The sequence below is a fragment of the Anolis carolinensis genome, chromosome 1 (assembly GCF_035594765.1).
Source record: "Anolis carolinensis isolate JA03-04 chromosome 1, rAnoCar3.1.pri, whole genome shotgun sequence".
Taxonomy (NCBI): domain Eukaryota; kingdom Metazoa; phylum Chordata; class Lepidosauria; order Squamata; family Dactyloidae; genus Anolis; species Anolis carolinensis.
The window spans coordinates 251,537,810-251,564,827 of record NC_085841.1 but is presented as its reverse complement, the minus strand read 5'-3'; the positions used below and the strand labels follow the sequence as shown (position 1 = coordinate 251,564,827).

Genomic DNA, 27,018 nt, shown 5'->3' with positions numbered 1-27,018 from the left:
CATGACCCTCCTGACAAAGTGTCTTCTTCTCAATTTCTGACGGATCCTTAGAATGTTTTTGGGTGGCCCAGGATGCTCCTTATCCTTGGCAGAGGGGCTAGCATGTTTTGGGAGTGGGTGGTGCAAGGATACAATGTTCTCCAAATGTTTTGTTTCCTACGTTTCTGCCAACTCTTCTTTTTAACTTGGGAGCTTATAACACCAGGCTTGTAAATGGCAATTACAGCAAGATAACTGTGGGACTTGTTTCATGGAGTCATTCCCCTTCTGTTCTGGGCTTGGACAGACAGTTGTAAAGCATTTATTTTATAAGAGGAGGTAATTAATAAATAATTTATATTTCTAAAATAAAATATTCCCAGAAATATGGCAGGAAAGGAATGATGTGATGTGATACATCCAAGGCAAGTTGCTACGGTTATGCTATAAGCCTGATTTGCTTGCCTCGTGTGATAAACTCCTAAAGTTGTGAAGCAGCGCAACTCTCATCGATGTCTCTTTCTCATGCAACTACTACTGACAGGCTACTAGAAACAGAAAGGGCATTCACATACGACTAGTGTCTGGTCAAGAGTGCAACAGAGCTGAAGAAACCTTGGGGAAAGAAACCCTCAATAATGTCTTTCTCATACTATTTTTTTTTTAAAAAAAAACCTAAATCCCTGTTTATGAAGTGTGAGTGGGGTTGGAAAAGGCCTGGCATGTACTGCACTTCCTTTGTTTCCAGTGGTTCCAAATATCAACTCATTTCTTTGACATTCAAGCCAAAGCAGTATACTATTGAAAAGAAAAGCTTTCTTAAATGAGACAAGGGCAAAACCCGCATAATTTCCGGGATTTCCAATTGCTATTATGTTAAAATGCAACCATATGGAAGCATTATAGCCTTTTCAGGCTTTTTACTGCATCAGCAAAAGTTAAGTAGGGCTAGCACCAAGAACAGGTTGGTGGCAGCCCACTCTTCCTGTGTTCCTAGGAGCGAGGGCAATTTGGTAATGAGTTTAAGACCATTCATCATTTCATGAAATCCTACAATGAAAGTGAAGCCCATGTGGATCTGGGTTGGAAGTGAAGATGATGCCAAAATCAATATAGATTCCAATTTTACTAAGTGATTTTGATTATGACTCATCCCACAGGAAGCCAAATCCAGCCACTTTATGACAGGGCATTGATATATTTAAACCCAGTGCTTTCCAGGGAAAGTTATAGCTGCAATAATTCACAGGTTAATAATCAATTGACTTTTAAAGTATTCAGCTGAACAAATAAAATGAACTCTCAACATGGGTTCACTGAAAAGCACCCAAGTGAGAAGGTTCCCCAATAAAGCGACAGAAACTCTAATGAACCACAGCTGTTAACATCTCTCTTGCAGTCGTCAGAAAGTTCACCCCTAAAGCAATGGCACTTTGCTTTGTCTTTAAATTACATAGATGGTGAAAGAACACAATGGAAATAATATGACTCATTCACATCTATTAAAACAATAGCCTTCCCTTAAAATATGAAGGAATTAGTTAGTAGGAAATGTTACAGAGCAGATCATGTACAACAAGGGAGAGTTCCTAAATCAAATCAAGAACAGGAAGGTTCAAAATTAGTTACAGCCACAAGCAAACACTACAAATCTTCATAAGACTTTAATGTGCTCCACATGGGCTTCCAGACAGTTTGCAGATACTTTTCAACATGGGATCCTACAGGTAATACTATTCTTATTTTCCCAGTAGTAAACATCTCCATTGTACACCGTTTCAAGTGGGCATCTGCCTCCTTTCCTTTGAATCTTACTTTCTATTTGATGATGTATCAGCGGTTTAAACCGCTGCCCAGTGGAGTGGAATGAGTACCTGCTGTTAGCCTCAGCTTCTGCCAACCTAGCAGTTTGAAAACATGCAAATGTGAGTAGATCAATAGGTAATGGCGCTCCACGCAGTCATGCCAGCCACATGACCTTGGAGGCATCTAAGTACAACACTGGCTCTTCAGTTTAGAAATGTAGAAGAGCACCAACCCCCAGAGTCGGACAAGACTAGAGTTCATGTCAGGGGTAAACCTTTACCTTTACCTACAACACAATTAGTATTAATTATAGAGGGAAGCTTGGACATAATTACTACTCCATCTAGAATCTTTCTGGATTAACATACATACACAATTCAATTGATAACAGTCTCTGACTTTCCCTTCTCTATTTGGCAAGATAATCACATTCACTTGTAAAAGGAAAATCAGAGTCTTGAAATTCTTATGGAAATGAACATTCAGAAAACACATGATTATAGCATCACACTAAGAAAGTTGGTTGAATGGAGATGTGACACAGAATTATGGGTGAGCAATGGGGAGCAGGAGTAAAGACTGAATGAAAGTTGGGCAAATGGACCATTTCACACAGGCCATTTCACTACCATGTGCTGGATCTACTGAAATAACATTTTGATACTTGACTCTTGATCAATTTGCTACATTTAGCATACACAGCAGTCAGTGTGAGCTGTATCTAAAGCTATTTCGTTTATTGTCCAGTTTATGTTCCAATATGAGGCGATACGACATTTCACACCATAATCTTTAAAAATCTGTTTTGTCCTCCTGCAAGCAATATCTCCAAAATTAAATCCTAAACCTTCTGATGATAGTTTCCTAGGCATTCATTGCATGCAAATAAAGCAGCTTATTAGAATTCAATACATAAACACAGTATGTCTTCTCCAGCTTTTTTATTCAGGTATACCAAATGTCTAGTTCTGAAAAAAGGAGTTTACCACTGACAACATGTTCCTAGTCTGTATATGCATGAGAACCATGCAAGTGTTACTAACATTTCCATAAACAGTTGTAACTTCACAGCAGCTGTAGTCTTTTGACATTTCACAAAAGAAACACCCCCCCCCCCCAGTTAATGAATTCTCGTTCCACCACAGTGGTTTTGCTCACAATTGAAAAAGAGCATATTCTGCTAGACAGAGAGGCACAGTATATCTTGACCAAGCTTTGTGTTTCTTCTAAAACAATGGAATTGTTTCAAATATTTTATAAGCTTTATCAGAACTTTATGCACTTAATCATCAAGCTGTCTATAGTAAGGAGGCTGAGCATCCCTTCTAAATTGTACTGCCCTAACAGTATAGCCTATACTACCTCAAACTGGACAATAGAGGTGTCTCTGAGGAGAAACTATATGAAACTGGAAAAGACAGTTTATCTGCCACTTCCATAAGTTAAGCGGTGGATTCAAGGCTGGTTCATGTAAGCATGTGGATTACAAAGCTTTAGGTTTCTTTAACCAGGCAGAGCATCAGTCAACGCTATCAAAACGTAATGGATGGAGAAAGAGAAGATGTTACTCTGTGCAAAATGCAAGCAATGGAGAATTGGTGCAGAAGCCGCTACATGCTAAGGAATATGAACAACACTAAAGATCCAAGCCTTTATCCCATTTAAAATCTCTTCTGGTTTATGAGACTTCGTTTGAGAAACTGGCATAAATTAGTTTGTGGCATAAAATAATCTATCCTACATGAAAAGATGACTAAAAGCCATGTTTTGTTTTTAAAAAAATGAAAGTTGTGGTTTTTATAGTAACAGTTTCTGTAGTGGATATTAAATCCAACCATGCTTACACAATTGTCAAGACAATCTTACATAATTAGCAAGGCAATTCATAGCTCTGACTGTTTTGCTTTGGATATGGTATTTTTAAAAATACTTACAAAGATACTACAGAAACTATATCCATAACATGTACTAAAGAAATATTCATTTGCTGATTTATTTAGCATCTGAAGATCAAGTATGCTAAATGCACTACCCATTACTGCTCAGACTATAGGCTGTTGATGATGCTGTTTTTATGTTATTGTCTTCTTGTAATGTTGTTGATTTTACTGAGATATGTTTTAATCTGTGTTTGGTTTTAATCTTTGTTGGATCAGGCTTGTCCCATGTAAGCCGCCCCAAGTCCCTTCAGGGAGATGGAGGCGGGATATAAAAAATAAAGTTGTTTAAGAAACCTTTCACACAAGGAGAAATTTTCCTTTTTTCATTTACTCTGAGACCCAGGACCATATGAAGCATAGTTACAGAAGTTGATACAAACTTAGAGTCTGATAGATTTTGTATGGTGCAGACAAGGAGTTCAACAGCCTCCATGTGTAGCAGCAAGGTGTAACATTTCATGCCAATAAAACCAGAGAGCAGTAGTGAAAACACTAACCTGCTTGACCTCTGCCTGCAGATGCCGGAGCTGAAGGCACTGCTCCAATCGTTTGTGTGTCTGATCAGCATTGAGCTCCAGCTCATGCTGCTTCTCATGAAGGAATTCCAGTAGCTCTTGCACTTGTGTTGCTAGATCAATGTCCTTTTCACAGATTAGTTCAATGCCTGCAATGAAATAAATGTCCTCAGATAGAAAAGTAGACAGTTTGTGCTATGAGGGTTAAGAAGAATGACACAGGAAAGTGCTGTAGCCAACAACAGTGATCAAAATTTTGAAATTTAATACAAAACCATCTAACATTTAGATAATAAACTAATTCAGATGTCTGAAGTACTGAGAGGGCAATCTGGCAGATGCTGTATTCTAGTTTATTATAGTAGAGTCTCACTTATCCATCATAAACGGGCCAGCAGAACGCTGGATAAGCGAAAATGTTGGATAATAAGGAGAGATTAATGAAAAGCCTATTAAACGTCAAATTTTGTTATGATTTTACAATTAAGCACCAAAACATCATGTTTAACAACAAATCAACAGAAAAAGCAGTCCAAAACACAATAACGTTATGTAATAATTACTGTATTTATGAATTTAGCACCAAAATATCTCAATATATTGAAAACATTGACTAAAAAAACATTGGCTACTAACAAATTGACTACAAATAAAGATAGAATTGCATAAAATGAACTTACAGTAGCAACATTGTTGGAAATTAAATCCATAAAAGTTCAATCCTTGCTGTCTAGAGAAACAGATGTGGATCGGGGCGGGAGGCAAACTGCGTTGGATAATCCAGAACAATGGATAAGTGAATATTTGATAAGTGAAACTCTACTGTATAGGGTTTCATTGCAGCCAGTGACTCTACAGCACACATTATCATATAAGAGTACAATGCTTCAGATTTTTTTCCTCTCAAATAAAGCAACATTTGGCACCAGAAACATGCCTATGATATAAATGATCATCCAAAAAATCGGGTGCCCTGACAAATTTGTAAATATCATGCGTCTCTTCCACAATGACTAGATGGCAACAGTCTTGGACAGTAATAGCTCTCAAAGTGACCCATTTAAGGTAGAATCAGGTCTCAAACAGGGATTATGTTATTGCCCCAACCTTATTTTCCATCTTCATCGCTATGACACTTCATCTTGTTGATGGGAAGCTTCCCACTGGAGTGGAAATCATCTATCAAACAGATGGCAAGTAATTTAACCTCAGCAGACTGAAAGCCAAAACCATGGTCATAAGAACATCTGTTATAGAACTCCAGTATGCTGATGATAACGTAGTCTGTGCGCACTCAGAAGTAGGCCTACAAGCCACTCTAAACACCTTTGCAGAAGCATACGAGAAGCTCGGCCTCTCATTGAACATCGAGAAAACCAAAGTGCTCTTCCAACAGGCACCAGCCAATCCCTCTGCAATGCCAGGAATACAGCTTAATGGTGTTAACATTAGAAAATATTGACCATTTCTGCTACCTTGGCAGCCACTTCTCCACAAAAATCAACACTGACACTGAGATACAACACTGCCTGAGCTCTGCGGGTGCAGCATTTCTCCAAATGAAGCAGAGAGTGTTTGAGAATTGGGACATCCATAGGGATTTCTGGTTTATAAAGCTATTGTCCTCCCAACCCTGCTATATTCCTGCGAAACATGGATTATCTACAGACGTCACACTCAACTCCTGGAAAGATTCCATCAACGTTGCCTCTGAAAAATCCTTGGGAAGACAGGCGGACAAATGTCAGTGTGCTGGAAGAAGCAAAGACCACCAGCATTGAAGCAATACTCCTACATCATCAATTCTGCTGGACTGGCCACGTTGTCTGAATGCCTGAACACCATCTTCCAAAGCAGTTACTATACTACTAACTCAAGATTGGGAAATGTAATGTTGGTGGATAGGAAAAGAGATTTAAAGATGGGCTTAAAGCCAACCTTAAAAACTGTGGCATAGACACGGAGAACTGGGAAGCCCTGGCCCTTGAGCGCTCTAATTGGAGGTCAGCTGTGACCAGCAGTGCTCCAGAACTGAAAGAGGCACAAATAGAGGGCTTAAGGGAGAAATGTGCCAAGAGGAAGGCACGTCAAGCCAACCCTGAATGGGACCGCCTTTAGTCTGGAAACCAATGTGTTCAAGAATAGGTCTCCACAGCCACCTACGGATCCACCGCCAAGACACTCCACCTGGAGGACCATCATCCTCTAGCTACAAGGGATCGCCTAAGTAAGTAAGTAAGTAAGATAGAAATGATACCAGAATGCAAATTGCATGGAGAAAATTAACACCAATGTGGTATCATGACGTTTCCTGAATTATGCCAGGAAATAAAATAGTACTAGTTATTTCATGAGTGAAGGCTGCATTGTCTGGAACAAAGAATGGATCACAAGAATTCTGAAAAAGGAAGAGCGCTGACCCATGTATGAATCATCCATTAAAACACCACTGATTTCTAGTCTGGGTTCCCACAGGTTAAAAGGGCAAACACTGAAAAGGAAGGTGTTCCAAGGGAGTCAAAAAAGGTTGCAAGAACAGATATGTACTTGGCAATGAGACAAGAACAAGCAAAAACGTGACTGTGGCAGAATAAACTGAAGGCCAATTCAACTGGATTCAGGCCTGTTACTAAGCAATGATTTTGTAGAATATATGGCAGAACATAAAAGTTGTATGAAAGTGTGACCCTTGTAACTATAGCAGATACAGTAGAGTCTCACTTTTCCAAGCTAAACGGGCCGGCAGAAGCTTGGATAAGCGAATATCTTGGATAATAAGGAGGGATTAAGGAAAAGCCTATTAAACATCAAATTAGGTTATGATTTTACAAATTAAGCACAAAAAACATCATGTTATACAACAAATTTGACAGAAAAAGTAGTTCAATACGCAGTAATGTTATATTGTAATTACTGTATTTATGAATTTAGCACCAAAATATCATGATATATTGAAAACATTGACTACAAAAATGGCTTGGATTATCCAGAGGCTTGGATAAGCGAGGCTTGGATGAGACTCTACTGCAGGGGTCCCCAAACTAAGGCCCGGGGGCCGGATGTGGCCCTCCGAGGTCATTTACCTGGCCCCCGCCCTCAGTTTTATAATATAATATATTGTATATACATATAATATTGATAATAATATTATAATGTAATACAATATAACACTAATAATAATACCATATAATAATATTAATTATATATTCTATATTACATATAATATTACTAATAATATTATAGTATAGTGGTATAGTTCAATATAGTAATATATAATGCTAATATTGTGCTATGCTAATAATATAATATATTGTATGTACATATAATGTGTAAGCCACTCTGAGTCCCCTTTGGGGTGAGAAGGGTGTGATACAAGTGTAGTAAATAAATAAATAATAAATAAATACATTTTAGACTTAGGCTCGCCCAAAGTCTGAAATGACTTGAAGGCACACAACAACAACAACAACAACAATCCTAATTAACTTGACTATCTCATTGGCCAGAAGCAGGACCACACTTCCCATTGAAATCCTGATAAATGTATGTTGGTTAAAATTGTTTTCATTTTTAAATTTGCACTACAAATAAGACATGTGAAGTGTGCATCGGAATTTGTTTGTATTTTTTTTTCAAATGATAATCCGGCCCCTCAACAGTCTGAAGGATTGTGGACCGGCCCTCGGCTTAAAAAGTTTGGGGACCCCTGCTCTACTGTAATAGACTTTCTGTGGCTATGTGAAATCATGGATAACAGTGAGCCCTATCGAAATAAAGGACATTTGACCCCAGATTACCATAGAGTTGTGCTGAAGGACTTATAAAAATGCCTAGAGAGGACATGGAGAAATGAAACTCTGAATACCAGTCTCGCAGATACAAGGATAATACCGCATGGTAACCTAGAAAGATATTTAGAAAAGTCTGCACTTAGAGAATAAACTTTTCTATTAGAATATTAAGTAGACAGTATATTCTCTTTTAATAAATAAATAAATAAAAGAGAATAAACTGTCTACTTAATATTCTAATTGCATTAGAATAGGCTGATCAATTTAATCAAAATATTAATTAAAATTAAATTAAATTAAAATTAAATTAATTAAAACCAACAGGTAAAATAGATCTGTTACCAAATATTGGCATTTGACAAGCTGCTGCCTTGTCCCCGTGAATGGCAGAAACGTGTCTTAAAGCGGCTACCCTGTGACACGTGACACGACAAAAAGGGCAACTCATTCATCACAGGGGATCACAGCCACCCTTTGATATCCTAGGCTTTTTCCTGATTGCCACTGAGGAGTTATCGCAATCAGAAATACACCAGCCGTGTGTGTGATTGAAAATTGTGAATGCAGTCAGATCAAAGACATTCGTGCTGGAAAAGTCCTGAGGATACAACACTATGTGCAAGCTAATTATAACAAATGTACAATGCCTGACATCTTGAAAGAACCTTGTTCCCAAAGGGGAGGTTAGCTTACCAGGCTCTGAACGTGAAGCTCAATAATAATTCTACCTTATTTGGTAAGAAAAACATTGTTTTGTTTGGGCCAGGAAAGCCAATGAATTAGGCACTTTCACTTCCATGTGGTTTTCAGTTCAGCTGTTTACCAAACCACATATCCCAAGATGTCAATGCTTTACCTTGCCACATTATTGAATTTCCTTGCACTTTGTGCAGCTTAAGTAACTTGGGAGTGCATAAAGATTCCTCAAATATGTAGGATTTCCTTCCATATGTCCACTGTGATTTCAGTGACTAGATGGAGATGTCAATTCCATAGGCAAAATCTTATTTTCCTGATTCTCCTTTCAGGAAATGTGCTCTTTCAGGCAAAACTCATACAATAAGTAGGTCAGAAAAATCTTTAATGGAAGTTGACTCTTAAACACTCATTTATTTATTTTTTATGCATTGATAGGGCAAGTTGTTATACGGAGTGTCTGTCCCCATAGTTGGTTAGCACAACAGCATGAAAGAGCAAGGGGGATACTTGCTTTTTTCCCAGCTCCTTGAGAATCTTTCTTGTAGATGTGAAAGCATGGTAATCTGAGACTTAAAGGAAAGAAACAACTGAAAATGAAAATAAATCTGAGTCTTTTTTTCCCTTACTATTTCATCAGCTAGTAAACCCAATCTAAATGGAAATGCTGAATCTCTTGTCTTGGCTATGCTCTTATTGTCTTTTGGTGTGATTAGTTTTCGTGAACATCTGGAATACTTGCATATATTTTTCTCTTGGCTTAGAAAAGATCATTATTGTGGATAGAGAATCAAATAGCTCTTGATTTAATTCATTTTATACTGATTTCTGTCAAGAGAAAGAAGATCTTTTTGTGAAGCTCTATATGCCACAGAGTATTGTTCCACAAACCTGAAGCTTGGACTTCCATGATGTATTGATGCAAATCTTGCCCTTGCTGGATGACCTCAAAGGTCATGTTGTTCATAGCCAACTTCCTCTCTGTGTGTCGCTGTAGACGTTGCTCTGCCAGAGTCAAGTCCTCAGTATTGAAATCATTCATTTGTCTTAGCAAGTCCTCATTCCAGGCATCTAATTCAGCTGTCACCTTCAAAGTCAAAACAAGCAACACAGGATAAACAACACAGGAAAAACAAGCTGTGGCCCCCCGACTGTGGAATTCATTGCCCACTGAGATTAGGCAAGCCCCCACCTTGTTAGCCTTTAAGAAAGATCTAAAAACATGGCTTTTCCGATGTGCCTTTGGGGAGTAAATGTAATATATTGCTCTGGCCATTCCCCTTGGTTTTTATCCTTTAGACTGCTCCACCATTTTATTTCCCTGTTTCCCCTTATTCCTACGTCTCTCTCTCCCGAGTTTTTAATTAAGTGTTCATGTGGCCCGCCCTGTTTTTTACTGTTTTCTCTGATTTGTGCTGTAATGTATATGATTATTTTTGCACTGTTATATTGTGTTATGATATGTTGTTTTATTTTGTTATATTGTATGGTGTCTGGGCATGGCCCCATGTAAGCCGCCCCGAGTCCCCGTTGGGGAGATGGTGGCGGGGTATAAATAAAGTTTTATTATTATTATTATTATATTCCCAACTCTGGTGACCAAGAAAGAATAGCTAAAAATTATTTTACAGTTACAATATCTTAGGAAATAGCATGATAAATGCATGGTGCAGTGCTTTGAACACTGGACAATGACTCTTGGAATAACGATTTGAATCTCTGCTTGGCCATGGAAACACCATTGGTTGACCTTGGGCAAGTCAAATTTCTTAGGCCCCATCTACATTGCCAGATAAATCAATTTTTTGAATCCAGATTATCTGATTTGAACTGGATTATCTGGCAGGGTAGACTCTTATAATCCAGTTCAAAGCAGATAATCTGGTTTCAGAAACAGGATTATATGGCAGTGTAAATCCAGCTTCAGAGAAAGGCAAAGGCATTGCTGAACAAGTCTTGCTAAGAAAACCCAGTGATAGGTACACATTAGAACGACCATTAAGTTGGAAATGACTTTATAGGTTACAACAACAGCAAATAATAATAATAATAATAATAATAATAATAATAATAATAATAATAATAATAATAATATCTTTTTATACCCTGCCTTTCTCCCCGTAGGCACTCAAGGCAACTAAAAATCCCACACTTTAGTTATAGTTTAAAAGGCACAAGAGAAAAGTTTTTTTTAAAAAAAGAACAAATAAATAGCACAGTGTAGATTAAGGTAGAAACAGATTACAATAAAAGAAATACATTTGATATACCCTATATACTCGAGTATAGGCTGACCCTAATATAAGCCGAGGCACCTAATTTTACCACAAAAAAACTGGGGAAACTTACTGACTCGAGTATAAGCCGAGGGTGGAAAATGCAGCAGCTACTGGTAAATTTCAAAATGAAAATAGATCCCAATGAAATTATATTGAGGCATCAGTAGGTTAAAGGTTTTTGAACATTTACAGTATTTCACAGAAAAACAGTAAACTAGCTCTGTAAGTGGAAAAGTAGGGTCAACAAAAACAATATGGTATTAACAATAAATTAATAATAATAATAATAATAATAATAATAATAATAATAATAATAATAATAATAATAAAAAAAAAACTTCATTTGTACCCTGCCCTATCTCCCCATGGGGACTCATGTGAATTCCAACATGGTAACAGGCAAACATTAAATGCCTACATAAACAATTCAGAGCTAAATATAGATTTATAATCACATATACTAATTTCACACATGCATTTCCCCCTGAAACGCTTGCAAATCCTCTCTCTATATATGTGTATTTCCCTCCTGCAATATTGGCAAGCCCTATATATCTATGTTTATATCTATCTAGAAATCTGTGTGTGTGCGTGTGTGTGTGCATTTCCCTTTGTAATATTTGCAAACCCTATATATCTATATCTAAGAGCTATAAAGTTTATTATAGTGAAGTCCTAGAGATAAGACCATTTTAAACCGAAGTATATGTGTAATTGAAGGAATCTGATAAATTAGATTCTATTCGGCACATATAAAGTACAATATTAGCCACTGTATGAGTGACTAATAGTCGTGGGCCCAGTATTTGTATCATCCGTTGATTTGTGTTTCCATTTCGTTCCGTCCACGAAAATAATTTGATACGAAAGGCAGGCAGGAGCGGGTACCAGTTCTAAGCCTGTTTTTCGGATCAATTGCTGCACATGTAGGACCAAAGTGCCCCGGCCTGCCAGGGCCTGCAGCCGACCTCCGAGTAAGGAGTGCTCCTTATTCAGCTGCAGGTCCTTGCAGGCCCAGGTGCTTTGGGCCTACGCTTTGGGTTGTGGAGCAAGGTCACCGGCAGCAAATGTGATGGGTCTTCAGCCCCAGCCAGGGAGCCCTTCGACTCCCCAGGTGGTGAGGCAAACCCCAACCAAACGCTCACGCTGGGAAAGGAAGCCCGGGTGTGAAGCCCCCTACCCAATAATGGGCCACAAGAAAATATATCTTTTGGCACCGAAAACTGAAAAAAATATCTGCCCTCCCAATTTCAGGAGGCTCAGTAGGAACGGATTGGGGGTCAAACGGAAAGCCAGGACATGAAACAGATCAAGGTTTACCCTGAATACACATCACTAGTGACTAGTGCTGTGATTACTCAAGTCAGAGCTGACCTGAGTTTCAAGTGTAAAAAAAGAAATGAAGGGGATGGGAAGATATTTCCCAGGCATTTTTACTCTTTTAAAAGCACAGATCAGTACACCTATAAGTAGAGTCAATATTCTTGTGAGCAGATATTGGCCATCTTTAACTCTGCATGGAAGTATAAAACATCAGTCAAATGTAGATATCTTTAACCTTTCCCGCAACCATTTTTTGCATCAATAGGATCCTGACTATGTACAAAATCAGGTAATATGTATAATGCAAGAGCAGAATTCAGTTTCAAGTAAATGGATATATGCAAAAGCAACCTATTGAAATCACATTTTCTGATGTGCTTTAGAACTGGATAGGAACTACTTGACTTTCTGGCCCAAATTCAGCAGTAAATAGCCATAACAAGGGAAGAGGAAAAATAAGGGAATGCTTTTAAAAAGATCAAAACTAATTTTGGTAAAGCAATCTGATGCCTTTATTTATTTATTTATTTATTCATTTATTCATTTATTTACAGTATTTATATTCTGCCCTTCTCACCCCGAAGGGGACTCAGGGCGGATCACATTGCACATATAAGGCGAACATTCAATGAGACAGAGACAGACGCAGGCATGGGCGGCCCTCGAACTCATGACCTCTTGGTCAGAGTGATTTGTTGCAGCTGGCTGCTAACCAGCCTGCACCACAGCCCGGCCTATCACCATTATCACTATTATTCACCACTTTTTGGCTTGTTTTATTTTTTTACTGCAGAAAATCTCTCAAAAGACAAAAGAGGGAGAAAAGCTGCTTGTAATGGCTAGTAACAGGTTGCATCTGTGATTTTTTTTGGTTTTTCATGTCAGGAGTGACTTGAAAAACTGCAAGTTGCTTCTGGTGTGAGAGAATTGACCATCTGGAAGGACGTTGCCCAGGGGATGTCTGGATGTTTGATGTTTTAACATCCTTATGGGAGGTTTCTCTCATGTCCCCGCAAGGGGAGCTGAAGGTGACAGAGGGAGCTCACCCGCTCTCCACAGATTCGAACTTCCAACCTGTCAGTCAGCAGTCCTTCTGCCACAAGATTTTAACCCATTGCGCCACCGGGGTCCGCTGTACCTGTGCTGCCAGAGTTTTACTAGAGATCTAAAATGGTAAACCTCTAGTGTTTCTGTTTTTTACTTATACTGGGCAAAATAGGTAGTAGTACTGATCCAACACTGGTAAGCAGTACTCCATTAGGAAAGTTTTATTTACAATTAAATTTTCTCCCTTGTTTCAAGAAATTCTGGGGGATGTGTAGTGTCTGTACATACACTATTATCACTTCAAAATGAGCAAACTCATATTTTGGTATACTCAGGACAAATTGTAAAATAACAAAAAGGAAAGGAGAGAAAAGAAAAGCATTATGCAAAACATTGTGATTCTAACCTTTTTCCTGTAATCAGTACCCTATGAAACCCTGTTATTGTCTTGTTTAACATTAATAATCAACAAAGGAAATATGGAGACAGTTAAATATTATTCATTACTTTGTGGCATTTTTATTGATGTTGCAGCTATTTTGTTACTGTGACTTTTATATACACTTGAGTTTGAAAGAGATGGCCAATTTTATCTATTCATGAAGCTATATGAACAGCTACTTCAGCAGCCATGTTGATTCAGCCTGATGTTACATCTGATAAATGGTTGAAAAGTTTAAAACTTCTAGTACAGCCATAAAACTGACTGGATAGGTCAAGGTGAATTGTCATCTCTCAAATTGAACCATCTCACTGAGTGGTTCAATCACTTACAATTATGAATGAATAACTTATTCCTGTTGATAGATCCTGTGTTCAGGTGATAATAAAACTCAGTCTGTCATAATGAACTAGAAAAGTCATTTTATACCACCAAGATAGCTCAAAAGGTAAATATATAAACTGAGGACGAGAGAGATGGTCTCCCAGATTTAATCTGCAAAAGGGGGAAAGGTTCGGGCTTTAAAGTACTTAAATGTAAACTCTCCTCCAATCTCCATATAGACTACATCTCCCAGCACCTTGACCATCATTCATCTGGCTGTGGCAAGGAGCCTCGGTGGTGCAATGGGTTAAAACCTTGTGCCAGCTGAACTGCTGACCTGAAGGTTGGGTTGCCGACCTGAAGGTTTCCGGTGCAAATTTATGAGGGGGTGAGCTCTCATCTGTCAGCTCTAGCTTGCGGGGACTTGAGAGAAGCCTCCAGCAGGATGGTATCACATCCGGGTGTCCCCTGGACAATATCTCTTTAGACTGCCAATTTTCTCACACCAGAAGCAACTTGCAGTATGTTTTCAAGTCGCTCCTGACACGATAAAAAAAAAATCTGGCTGTGGCAATCAGAAGTTGGCACCAGATTTGGGAAGGCTGCAGTAGCAGAACTCAACAAAAGATGGTCCCAGAGGATGAGATCTGTTACAAATGAAGCTGAGAGATAAGAGAGAAGAAAGAACCAGTTTCCAGCACAGTGACGGGGGGAAATATTATTTTATTGAAAGTTGGCCAACAATTGCTACTATGAAAATTGATTTTTAAGATTCTGGCATTGCCAGTGATTTTAAAAATCCATTAAAATGAAATATGCTTCACAAAATAATATGAGTTGTTATAATTGTACAAAGTTCATAAAATCTGAATCTTAATTCATCTCTGTTGGGATCTAGTTGTTTCTATTAATTTTGCTTCCTTGGCTGTAGGTTCCACCAGGTGGAATGAGATGAATGGTTCAGCATCATTTTTAATTAACAGAATATTGTAAATCAGCTAAGAAGTAAATAAATGAATGGACACTACTGCTCAACTTTTTCAAATGTCTAAAGAAATGGAAACAAAATTTTCATCACAAAACGTGCTTTTCTTTGGAGACATAATAAAGACAGAAAGGATGCAAATAATATAGTGCTAGGGATGTGCTTGGCAGCAGATGGTAGAGAGAATAAGGAAGGAGACTGTACAACACTAACTGAAAAGACCTAAATAACTATACTACTAAGTACGGTGGTTAACTGAAAGGTGAGGTAAAATGCATGCTGTTTTTGGTTCCTCCATTTGTCATGTTTTTGCGATCTCTTTCAGCGGAATGGTGGTGCCTACACAACTGTGTACATTAATACATTGTAGAGTTCTCTTTTGGGGGGCATTCAGTCTTGCACACAGTTACCCCGGGTGGTAAATTGTGCCAAAGCCTGAATGCTTAGAAAAAGAAAACTCTACAACGTATTAATGTACACAGTTGCTTAGGCACCACTGTTCTGCTGAAAGAGATTGCAAAAATATGATAAATGTAGGAACCAAGGACTCTAGGAAGCACAAACACAGGTACTGCACTACATATACAATGGTCTTCAGAAAATTTGGAGCTAGAAGCCAGAAAAATGGTGCAGATCAAAGGTATTCATAGTACCAGATTTTCAAGAGGAAGTAGAGATAATGAAAATTTCATTTACTATTGCAACTTTCCCATCCTTCTGAATTGGAGGAGTAGCGCCTGAGGTCTAGGTGTAAAATTCAAAGTCTTACAATGATGTGTGCCACTTCACATTCTGTACTGATGTAAAAAAAAAACTCCCTTCCCCTCAGCAATGGGTTGATACAAAGGCAAATCAGAATACTGGCAGACATCTGGATTGGGAAACACTGAGTTCTGCACAGGCAACCTGAAACACAGCACCCTGTGCCCACTCAAAATCTGTTCACATCAAAAGTCAAGTAGGAGTTTCAATGTCAATGAAAAATTAAGTGTTTTAGCTTCCCTAAATGTTTCATATTTCAAACATTGAATTAAATCAATTACAGGAAGAACAGCTGCTCTGATAGTCACACAGAGACTGAAGAGGAGCATTTCTATAAAGGGAAGGGAAAGGGGTAATCCTTATTCCATAGAGCTTTGCTTGCATGCAGTGAAGCCCTACAGTCTCCCAGAGATAGATAGATAGATAGATAGATAGATAGATAGATAGATAGATAGATAGATAGATAGATAGATAGACAGATAGACAGATATAAAGATGTACTTGTGACCCTATCTCTTCTCACTTTTTGCAGTCAATAAAATAACTGTTTCTCCAAGGGGGATTTAAGGTGACTTCAGCTGCTATGACTATGCTTCAACATGCTTGATATTGATGGAACAGAACATGCTTGATATTGATGGAATTGAAATAGTGCAGGGAAATCAGTGAATCAAAATATGTAACTACTCTGAAAGTGATGTTCAATTATGAGAAATCAATAGCTTAGAAAAAAGAGCTGTGATGAGACCATAAGTAGGTCATGGTAGCTAGACTTTGGTGATGTTTTCATCTCTTTAGACTGAGGAATCTACAGCCAATGTCTTATTTCAAACAGGAAATATATGTTCTGTGAACTCTGCTAAAGTTACTGTGGGCAGAAATTAAAGAATACAGTATGACCGTCATATCTATGGGACTGGTATCCATGAACAACTAAATATGTCCCCTCTAGACAATCTCTAGGTCTTCCAGTGTGACTTTATGGTATTGTTGACTAGCGGTCCTTCATTTCAATAGGGTTTGCTACTGAAGTTCAGTCCTTGCTGCCCAGAGAGGTAGCTGTATTGGATAATCCAGAACATTGGATAAGTGAGACTCTACAATATATCATTTTAAATAGTAACTCTCAACCAACAAGAAACTACATCCAATATCTACCAATTTCCATGGGTGCATGTTAACTGGAAGTCTAATATATATCTCCTTACCTGCAGGCATCTTACTACAATTCAATTCTTGTGGAATTTTTTTAAAAAAATTAAACCCAATTTTTATTGTGCTAACTCCCATTCTGCAAAAGGCTCTTCCCTTCTAAAGAGTTTAGTAAAATGTTTACCTCAATGGTGTACTGTTCAAAAATCCGGAGCTGAAGGAAAATGTCTAGCTTAATTTTCCTTTCATGGAAGAGTTCTTCCATCTGTACCTGGGCTTCATCAAGCTGCTGGAGGACCGATTCAATATGGCTGATGGAGCTATTGTGCGGTGTTTTATTGTTGGAGACGGCTGAATCCCTGTGGTAAAGGCAAAGATGGAAGCTTACAACCCAGTGTTGGGGAAGAGAAGGGAAGGGAAAGGAATTAAACATTCTCAATTATACAAACAACTGAACAACTCAAAGGATGGACGTTGTATCCAAAATTCACCCCTTTCAGCTACTGACTGCCTGCATTTCCTGAATTGTATGCATCCTTATATATCTAGTAAGATTTTTACCCCTAAACTCTAACAAGGAAAGAGAAGCTAAGTGTATCAATTTCTTGATGTCCCTTACTAGCAATCCATGAGTTTCATTCAAGAGATTTCAGTTCTCTGCTTGCACTCACACTACTTCAGAATTGTCTACTTCAGAACTTCTATGTACTTTGTTCAAAATACTATGATACATGCAAGTATCCACTTTATGTACATGACAAGTGCAAGTCATCCCTCCACATTTGTGGTTTTGACTTATGTGAATTTCATTATTCATGGATTTAATTTAAAATGTTCTCTCTAGGAATCTCTAGGTCTCATTTTTTAAGCATTTTAAAAACAGACTGAGTTGGATCACTATTCCAATAACCCTTTTGTCATTAAGAGAAAATATACCTTGACAAGCCAGTTCTGAATTAAGTAAGAAGCGGACTGCAAACACTACTATGGTCAGTGATTTTTAAGATGCACTTGGCAGCTTCCCTGTTAGCTGTTACAGCCAACATGGATGTCCTGTGTTTGTTTTACAACAATCGCTGAAGCATTGCTACTGACAGGAAAGAACAATTAGAGAGCAAAAGAAGCTCAGAGCAAACCTAAACTCCTGTATTGCAACTTTTCTGCTTTACTGCCTCATATTTAACATTAAATGAGTGTATGAGTAGCTGCCTAAGGTTGTCAAACAGATTTTAATCTTTTGTAGAGCATCAGAATCAAATATGTTTTCTACAACCTTAGTAATAAATCCTGTTTTTGAATTAGACAGTATAGCTCCAATGACATAAAAAATGGATTTAAGAGCAAATACTGGAAGCTTGGATTACTGTAAAGAAAAAAAAAGGAAAGTACTGAAGATAAACTGAAAACTATTAGGTGGTAATCCACTGCTCAGTTTCAGTGTGTGCTTCTTAATGCTCTGTTGTCCATACAGAGTGACTGGACTGTAGAAAAACGTTGATGCATACGTTTTTTCAAAAGTTATAAGATGGGTCCTGGGATAATTCTGATAACATTTTTTAAAACTAGGTTTACTAAATTTAAGGGGGAAAGACTAAATTACAAATGCTATTTTATTATACCAGATCACAGAAACCTGATTTCATATTTTAATTTCCCTTACATATCATTGGAAGGGGCGGGGGAGATAGGAACAGGCATATTGGCTTCACCAAAATTTCTGGACTGGAAGGGAACTTCATGTTTGTCCTATTTCTTTAGGATATCTATGTAGTTTATAACCTTAAAAACAAGACAAGAAATCATACAGAAAGCAGGCTTTTTCCCGCAAAAATTTTTCCTCTTACATGGGGAGGGTAATCAAGATGGTGACCGGAGATGGAGCAAGAGACGTGCTTCATTTCTGCCTCATTAAACTGGCACCTGAAAGAAGCTGAGTTGATTTTTCTTCCCATCAGCTTTTTCTCTGTCTAGCTTTCATCGCCATACATAATCGTAGGAAATACAGTAGCATGAGTCATCCTAACTTTAGCATTCAGTGAAATAACTTCAAGTTCCTTCATAGCTGCCCTTCCGAGTCCTAGATTTCTAATTTCTTGACTGCACCTCCATTCTGATTAATGACTGAATCAAAGTATGGAAACTTTTGAACGGTCTTCATTGTCTACTTTAAGGTTATGAAAATCAATATGGTCATTATTTTTGTTTTCTTAATCTTCAATTGTAAGCATGCCTTCTCACTTTCTTCCTTGACTTTCTTCAAGAATCCTTCCAAGTCTGCGTAAAGCTAGGGTTAGTTAAGAGCAGTCTTCGGAAAGACTGGTGCATCTCTGTTGCTGTCAAAATGAAGTACATGCTGAATTATATCAAACTATGTTTTCTAATTTATGATGAAAGTCCAATTACAAGTAGCAGGCACTATATGAAGATATTAATATTATAAATGTTCTTACGGAACTGGCAAAAAAATTGTATTCAGAGTTATATGAAACCAAATTTTATTTAGTGGTTGCCAGACACTGCTAAGTAGAAGTAAGGAGATAAATCACTGGGCCTCAGTTTATAACAGTTTGTCTGTATGCAGTAAATATCAACTTCAAAAATATTTACACTCTAATTACTTAATCATTTAGCTTAACATCCAATGCACATGGTGGCTCAAAGTGATTTAAAACTATTTTTAGCAGTCTCTACAAATCATTATTTACATTTCAATAAAGCAGAATATTTTGAAATACGCAAAATAAGATAAATGTGCAATGATAAACCCACCCATTAAATACTATGCCATGCCACTTTGCTCAGCTGTGCTCCTGGTGCCATGAAATGACTGTACCTGAGCTGCTGGATGAGGTCTTCACCTTCTTTGATTACATTAAGGGTGGCATCGAGGGTCGCGGTTTGCTGCTGCTGGAACTGCTTAATAAGCTCTTGAACAGCATCCACGGAGTCAGCACAGACATCTTCCAAGAGCTCCTTCTGCAGGTCTTCCATCCATGTCCACAGCTGCGAATGAAGGAAAGGCACACAAATCAAAGAACATGGAGTTGGGAGAGCAAAAGGGAGAGGGAAGTAGTGAAGCGGGGGAGAAATTGGGTATTAACCCTTTGATCTTCTAAAACCAGCTCAAAAAGTATTAATCAGAATATCACCAATCACAGCAAGTCAGATGTTGAAGAACACAGACAATGGCATGTCTTAATAGCATTTACATTACATGAAATAAAATCTGGAGTATCATGTTAAAATCACAGTATGCCCTGCCATTTGAAATACACTGCCAGTTTTCTCTAGTTTATTAGGCCGTAAGAGAAAATAGAGAGGAAGAGAAACGTATACCACAGACTTATAATTATAGATAATAATAAAAACACTAACACATTTATGGGTAATATGTATTGTTTACGCTGCTTATTCCAGTAGAAGATACACTGGTTTAAGTTTTCATGAATGAATGTGGGTTGACAATTCTCTTTGTTTTTTGCCTGTATTTTACAAAATGCTGGTTTCATCAAGGACACTTCTTTCAAACTTCTTTCATTGATGGGCTATCACGTTATTATTGATGTTCTTGGTCTTGTAGTTATAGCAGTAGTAGTGGTGGTAGTAATATTTGGGCAAAAGTTTCGTTCATATAATCAATATTCCATATAAATAAATAGGTAAACATGTCAGACTGATACAATAATTGATGGGCTACCATGTTATTGTTCTTGATGATGTCCTTGTAATAAATGTTGTGATTGTTTCCTGAAATGAATGCATTAAATATATATTTGTTAATATATATTTGTACATGTGGCGGGCTGAGCACAGCAGGCTAAACTGCTGTACTGCAAAAAATCCTACCAATCGAAAGGTCAGAAGTTCGAGTCCAGGTTGGGGTGAGCACCCACCGTCCGCCCCAGCATGCCTGTACACATGGCAGGTCGAAAGCAGAAATGCAAGGAGATAAATAGGTACCACTTTTAGCGGGGAGGTAATAAAGGTGCCCTTAAGGACATCAATCGAGAGGACGTCTAAGGACGACAAAAAAAGGCTTCTCAGCATGGAAGATGGCACGACAGCACACCCTCCCCCCCCCCATGTCCGGAGTCGAGGACAACCTCCAAGATGCCGGAAATAAGATGGGGAAAAATACCTTTCCCTTTGTTTGTGTTGCCTGTCCTTGTTAATTGTATAACGGGATTGAATGTTTGCCGTATGTGTGTTCTGTAAGCCACTCTGAGTGCCCTTCGGGGTGAGAAGAGTGGGGTATAAATACTGTAAATAAATAAATAATACCATGAACATGTTACTTCTTCCTACTTTATGAAAGAACAGATGCTAGCAAATCTTGCCTGAACTGATATACGTTTATTTTGATTGTCTGATTGATTGATTGATTTGATGTAAACCTATCTTTCTTCCTATGCAAGAGCCAAGGCAATGATTCTATTAGAGTCAGCCATATGATTATTAGGCACAACCTCTCAAACTTTGCTCTGAAGTTCCCCAGCCATTCCTCTCTAACAGGTTGTGCCACACAGCCTGTTCTCACTTGTCTAAATCAGCCGATTGCTTTTATAGATGGAGGACATGTCCACTGTCCATGATGAAATAAGATCCCTAAGAATGATTTCTCATCCAGCTTCACTTACCTGGATTTCAGAGGCAGCACATTTGTAAAGGCATCAATACTTGCCAGTACTGGTGCAAACATGCCCAGAGGTTCTCAGACTCATTTCTAATCTAAGAGACATGTTTTCTTTGAGTATAATCTACAGCTAAATGTTACAGACAGAGCTAGGAAGTTAAGATAAAAAACTATTTAAAAATATCTTTAAGAATTGTTAATTTTAATCATCATAATGACAAAAACATTAATGGTTTGAGTAATGATAAACAATTCATGCAACCTTAGTAGATTACTTTTGAAGTGATTTATAGCTAGCTGGCCATTTCTTTTGCTCTTTTAATTATTCTAATAGCTTTTTAACGTTTAAATATAACTATTTCAACATGATTACTGAAATCATATATAATGCTATAATTTCCACTAAAATGCGCAATAGGTTAATGGCATATTTGCATGTGCCTAAATGCTCTAAAGTCACCTGATCTCATCTGATATGGAAGATAAGCAGGGTCAGTCTTGGTTGGTACTTGGATGGGTGCCTGCCGGTGAATAACAGTTACTGAGGACTATATTTCAAAGGAATCTCTTGCAATACTCATATGCAATATGCATCCCTTGCAATACGGCACTCCATGCAGTCATGCCGGCCACATGAGCTTGGAGGTGTCTATGAACAACACCGGCTCTTCAGCTTAGAAATGGAGGTGAGCACCAACCCGCAGAGTCAGACATGACTAGATTTAATGTCAGGGGAAAACCTTTGCCTTTTATTTCTTGCCTAAAAACCCTATGGAATTCATGGAATAGTGATAAGCTGACAAGCAATTTGAGGGGACACACACATATGTGCACACATTTTTATATTAATGTTAATATTAATAATTCTAGATGCACTCTAGACTCAGGTACAGCACTGGACTAGAACTCTGTTCTACAGAAATATTTATACAAGTACAGTAGAGTCTCACTTATCCAAGCCTCGCTTATCCAAGCCTCTGGATTATCCAAGCCATTTTTGTAGTCAATGTTTTCAATATATCGTGATATTTTGGTGCTAAATTCATAAATACAGTAATTACAACATAACATTACTGCATATTGAACTACTTTTTCTGTCAAATTTGTTGTATAACATGATGTTTTGGTGCTTAATTTGTAAAATCATAATTTAATTTGATGTTTAATAGGCTTTTTCTTAATCCCTCCTTATTATCCAAGATATTCGCTTATCCAAGCTTCTGCCGGCCCGTTTAGCTTGGATAAGTGAGACTCTACTCTATAAGTTATACTCTCTCTGTGTTTATTAAGTCATACATAGCTTCTGTTACACTGGAACACCATAATTATATCAAATAGATTCCATTCAGATTTCTTTGATGCCCATAATTGGGACACCATTCAGAAATTATTATCCCAAGAAATAAATCTATTAAATTTCTAATATATTATTTGTAGTTGAATTATGTACTCTTTCACCAAAGTACAGCATTAAATCTGGCAGCAGGCTATAAAATGTGATAAGTTATTTGATAACAATTATATGCTGCTACACAGTCCAGTGTCTTCCAGTTAAACAATTAAGTGTATTTTTTTCTGTTTTTGTAACAGTGACCCAAAAACATTCCAGATGGATCCTCTAATCCAAAGCTATCAGTTAAATAATAATCTGCTGAAATTGCTTAGATTAGTGTACCAAAATATCTGCCAGTCTACTCAGAGAACATTTTTTAAAACAGTTGTCAACTCTTTATTTCTCAGCTTGTATGGAATATTTCTAAATCTGAATGGTCTGTGATTTGCCAAGTTGGTTCTGAAGAAAAGAGTATAGGCATTGCTGATAAATCAAACAACTCAGTATTGGTGGAATCTTATTGTTACTACAGAGTCAGAAAAATAGATGTTCTCTTGCCAGGGGATTTTTTGGACGTATAAAATTGGTGGGTGCTTCAAAGTAGTTCTAATAGTGTCCAAAAAATGAAAAACTTCCTCCAGTATTAGGATCCAGAGAAATGCCACCTGATAGGAAACGAGTCCATACTCCAGGAAATAATGCCCGGCTGCTCACAGGAGGGAAGGATATTAGAGGCAAAGATGAAGTACTTTGGTCACATAATGAGAAGACAGGAAAGCTTGGAAACGAGAATGATGCTGGGGAAAATGGAAGGAAAAAGGAAGAGGGGCCGACCAAGGGCAAGATGGATGGATAATATCCTTGAAGTGACTGGCTTGACCTTGAGGGAACTGGGGGTGGCGACGGCCGACAGGAAACTCTGGCGTGGGCTGGTCCATGAGGTCATGAAGAGTTGAAAGCGACTGAACGAGTAAACAACAACAACAGGAAATGAAATGCTTGAGAAACTGGTGTAAGTTTCACCCAGACAAAGCCATATTAAAAATGACATCTGTAACTACGTTTCTAACCTAACATTGCATACGTTTCTGTAAAAAGAGTCTCAAGGCCATAGGAGTCATAAACTCAAGGGTGATGGCAGAAGATGAATAAATAGGGACACCGAAGTGCTGATGAAATAGAAGAAAATAACAAAGTAACAAAATATTGCAGAAAATGACGAAGGAAAATAAACTTTCGTGTAAAAAGTAGGAAATCTTAAGGCACAAGTTACACATGAGTTAAATGTATGGGCCCATCTACACTGCCAGAAAACGCCATGTACATGTTGCAGTAGTCTGGTGTGTCCAAAGGAAACACCCAGGGTAATGCAGATTAACACTGGGTAAACCTTTAAATGCGTTTTACACACAGGTTAAAAAAATCTGCAAAGATCCAGATCTTCCTTGTTTTGTTTGTATTCTGTGTTTGTTTTGTCTTTTGCTTGTTAAAATTTGGTGAGTGCTGTACTTTCTTCTATTCATGTATTTCAAATTGCATTTTAATATTTAATATTTGAATCTTTAACATTTTAATTGTATTCATTTTATTCAGCTTTACTGTTAGATAACGAGACTAATTTTGATAGAAATGTGGTATAATTATCCAATCAATCCATCAATCAATGATGAAACGGTGCAAGACAAACTAAAATCTTTAATTTACCTACATTGTTGTGTTTATGATAACATCTGAATTCCTGGTCTTACATTTAATTGTGTTATTCTGAGAGCAAAATCTTTTAAAACAAGAATTTGCATACTAAGAATGATAAAACTTTAGGTCTTTTACTGACAAGGATTTAATCCCCTGGGCTCCACTAATGCCAGAGAAATTTTAATACAAAGAATGTGTGGGTATTAATATGATTAAGAAGGCATTCCAGAAACAATTTGCAACTGAAACCTGATTTCAGATTATCTTTCATTTTACACCTTGGTGCACTAATCCTGAACATTAATCTACAATGAAACACTGGTAGGTTGATCTTAGAGGTCCAGCAAAAGTGAAAGAATGAGGTCTATGCAATGCTTACAGTCAATGAAAGCAGGCACCACTTTTTACTTGGGCTAGCTTTTAATTGCAAACTGACACTGCCCTCTTCAGGGTCTTTGATCAAACAAACAAACAAACAGACAGACAGACAGACAAACAATAAATAAATACATAAATTTATTTACTTTTTATCCTGTTTTTTCCTCCCTGATATAGGGACTCAGGGCAGCTAACATTATGGCCTTCCTGTCAGAGGACAGGAGGCCCTAGTTGTGCAGTGGGTTAAACCGCTGAGCTGCTGAACTTGCTGACTTAAAGGTCGGCGGTTCAAATTCAGGGAGCGGAGGGAGCTCCCGCTGCTAGTCCCAGCTTCTGCCAACCTAGCAGTTTGAAAACATGCAAATGTGAGTAGATCAATAGGTACCGCTCTGGCGGGAAGGTAATGGCGTTCCATGCAGTCATGCTGGCCACATGATCTAGGAGGCGTCTACAGACAATGCCGGCTCTTCAGCTTAGAAATGGAGATGAGCATCAATCTTCTGGGTCAAACATGACTAGACTTAATGTCAGGGGAAAACATTTACCTTTTTATCAGAGGGTCAACTGTGACCATTGCTGAAAGGCTGGCCACAAAAACCGACAAAATGAATGTATCACATTTCCAACATTTTGGGACACAGTTTAAGGCTCTTCGGCTTAGAAATGGAGATGAGCACCAACCCCCAGAGTCGGTCACGACTGGACTTAACGTCAGGGGAAAACCTTTTTACCCTTATATTTTCCTCATCAGATGTTTTATTAAACCATTCCCTCCGTGTATTTTAATCCTAAATGTAATCAGTGAATGGAAAAAATGGCTACGTAAGTGAAATAAAAACTATGTGTTATTTCTACAAGCATGAGTCCCATGCAGGAGAAAAAGCAATTAAATAAATAAAGTTAAGATATATATTGGGCTTGGTCCCCATGTGAACCATCCTGAGTCCCCTTGGGAAGATGGAAGCAGGTTAAAAATAACGTTGTTGTTGTTGTTGTTAAGATATGTCAGTGAGAAAGGCACTAAAACGATATAGAGAGAGAAATAAAGAGCTCTACAGTGGTGAGTTTAAATTTGGAGACACCCTTAAACTTTTCTGATGCCTCCAGCATACCAGGGAGAGCACTTTGTGCATGAACGTTGTGTGCCTTGAAGTCATTTCCAGCCAATGGTGACTCTAAAACAGGCCTGAGCCAGCTGTAGCCCTCCATATGTTTTGGACTTCAGCTCCCAGAATTCCTCACCATTGGACAAGCTAGCCAAGGCTTTTGGGAACTGGAGTCCCAAACACCTGGGGGAGGGGCACACGTTGTGCAGACTTGCTCTAAGGCAACTTTATCACATAGCTTTCTTGGCAAGATTTGTTCAGAAGAGGTTTGCTTTCCTCTAAGGCTGAGAGACAGCGACTTGCCCAAGGTCACTAATGGGTTTAACGGTTGATTTGGAATTTGAACCCTGGTTGTACTCCATATTAGCTTCTGCATGAGAGTAGACATTGTCTAGTAGTAGAGAATGGAAACAGTGTGGAAGGCTATGTTAGACAGCATCACATCACTTCCAAGATTTCCAAAGAGCCGAGAGAGCCATCAACTTAAAACAATATAGCAATATTATATTCTCACTTTAAATATTCTTTGAATTAGTCTGACGCTACAAGTACGGAGCTAATTAAGAGACTGAACTGTCAATGGCAAGGTAAATTCTAAGCTCATTTTACAGATCAAAAGAAAAAAAAATCAAATTAATGTAATTAGCATCAAAATAATTACTCTGGATTTTTCAACAGTGAAAGGTGACTACAGAATTTGTACTTCCAATGCTTAAAAGAAAATTATTTATTAGACTTTCTGGAGGGAACACCATGACATTCCTATCTTTTTCTCTGCCTTGAAACATCCCATAAATCCTTAGGCAAGAGCTGTCCATTTCCCAGGATCCAC

General features: G+C 38.0%; 1 protein-coding gene across 8 annotated transcripts in view; it reads right to left on the bottom strand.

Moving 5' to 3' along the window:
• Positions 1-27,018, bottom strand: part of kalrn (kalirin RhoGEF kinase) — a 627,264-nt gene that overhangs the window by 202,344 nt on the left and 397,902 nt on the right. For all 8 annotated transcript variants that reach the window (XM_008109458.3, XM_062971761.1, XM_062971850.1 and 5 more), the window contains 4 exons: positions 19,875-20,044; positions 17,226-17,400; positions 9,619-9,814; positions 4,223-4,389 (listed from right to left, as the gene is read on the bottom strand). In XM_008109458.3, the coding sequence (XP_008107665.1) occupies positions 4,223-4,389; positions 9,619-9,814; positions 17,226-17,400; positions 19,875-20,044 (708 nt within the window). The remainder of the gene's footprint in view (positions 1-4,222; positions 4,390-9,618; positions 9,815-17,225; positions 17,401-19,874; positions 20,045-27,018) is intronic.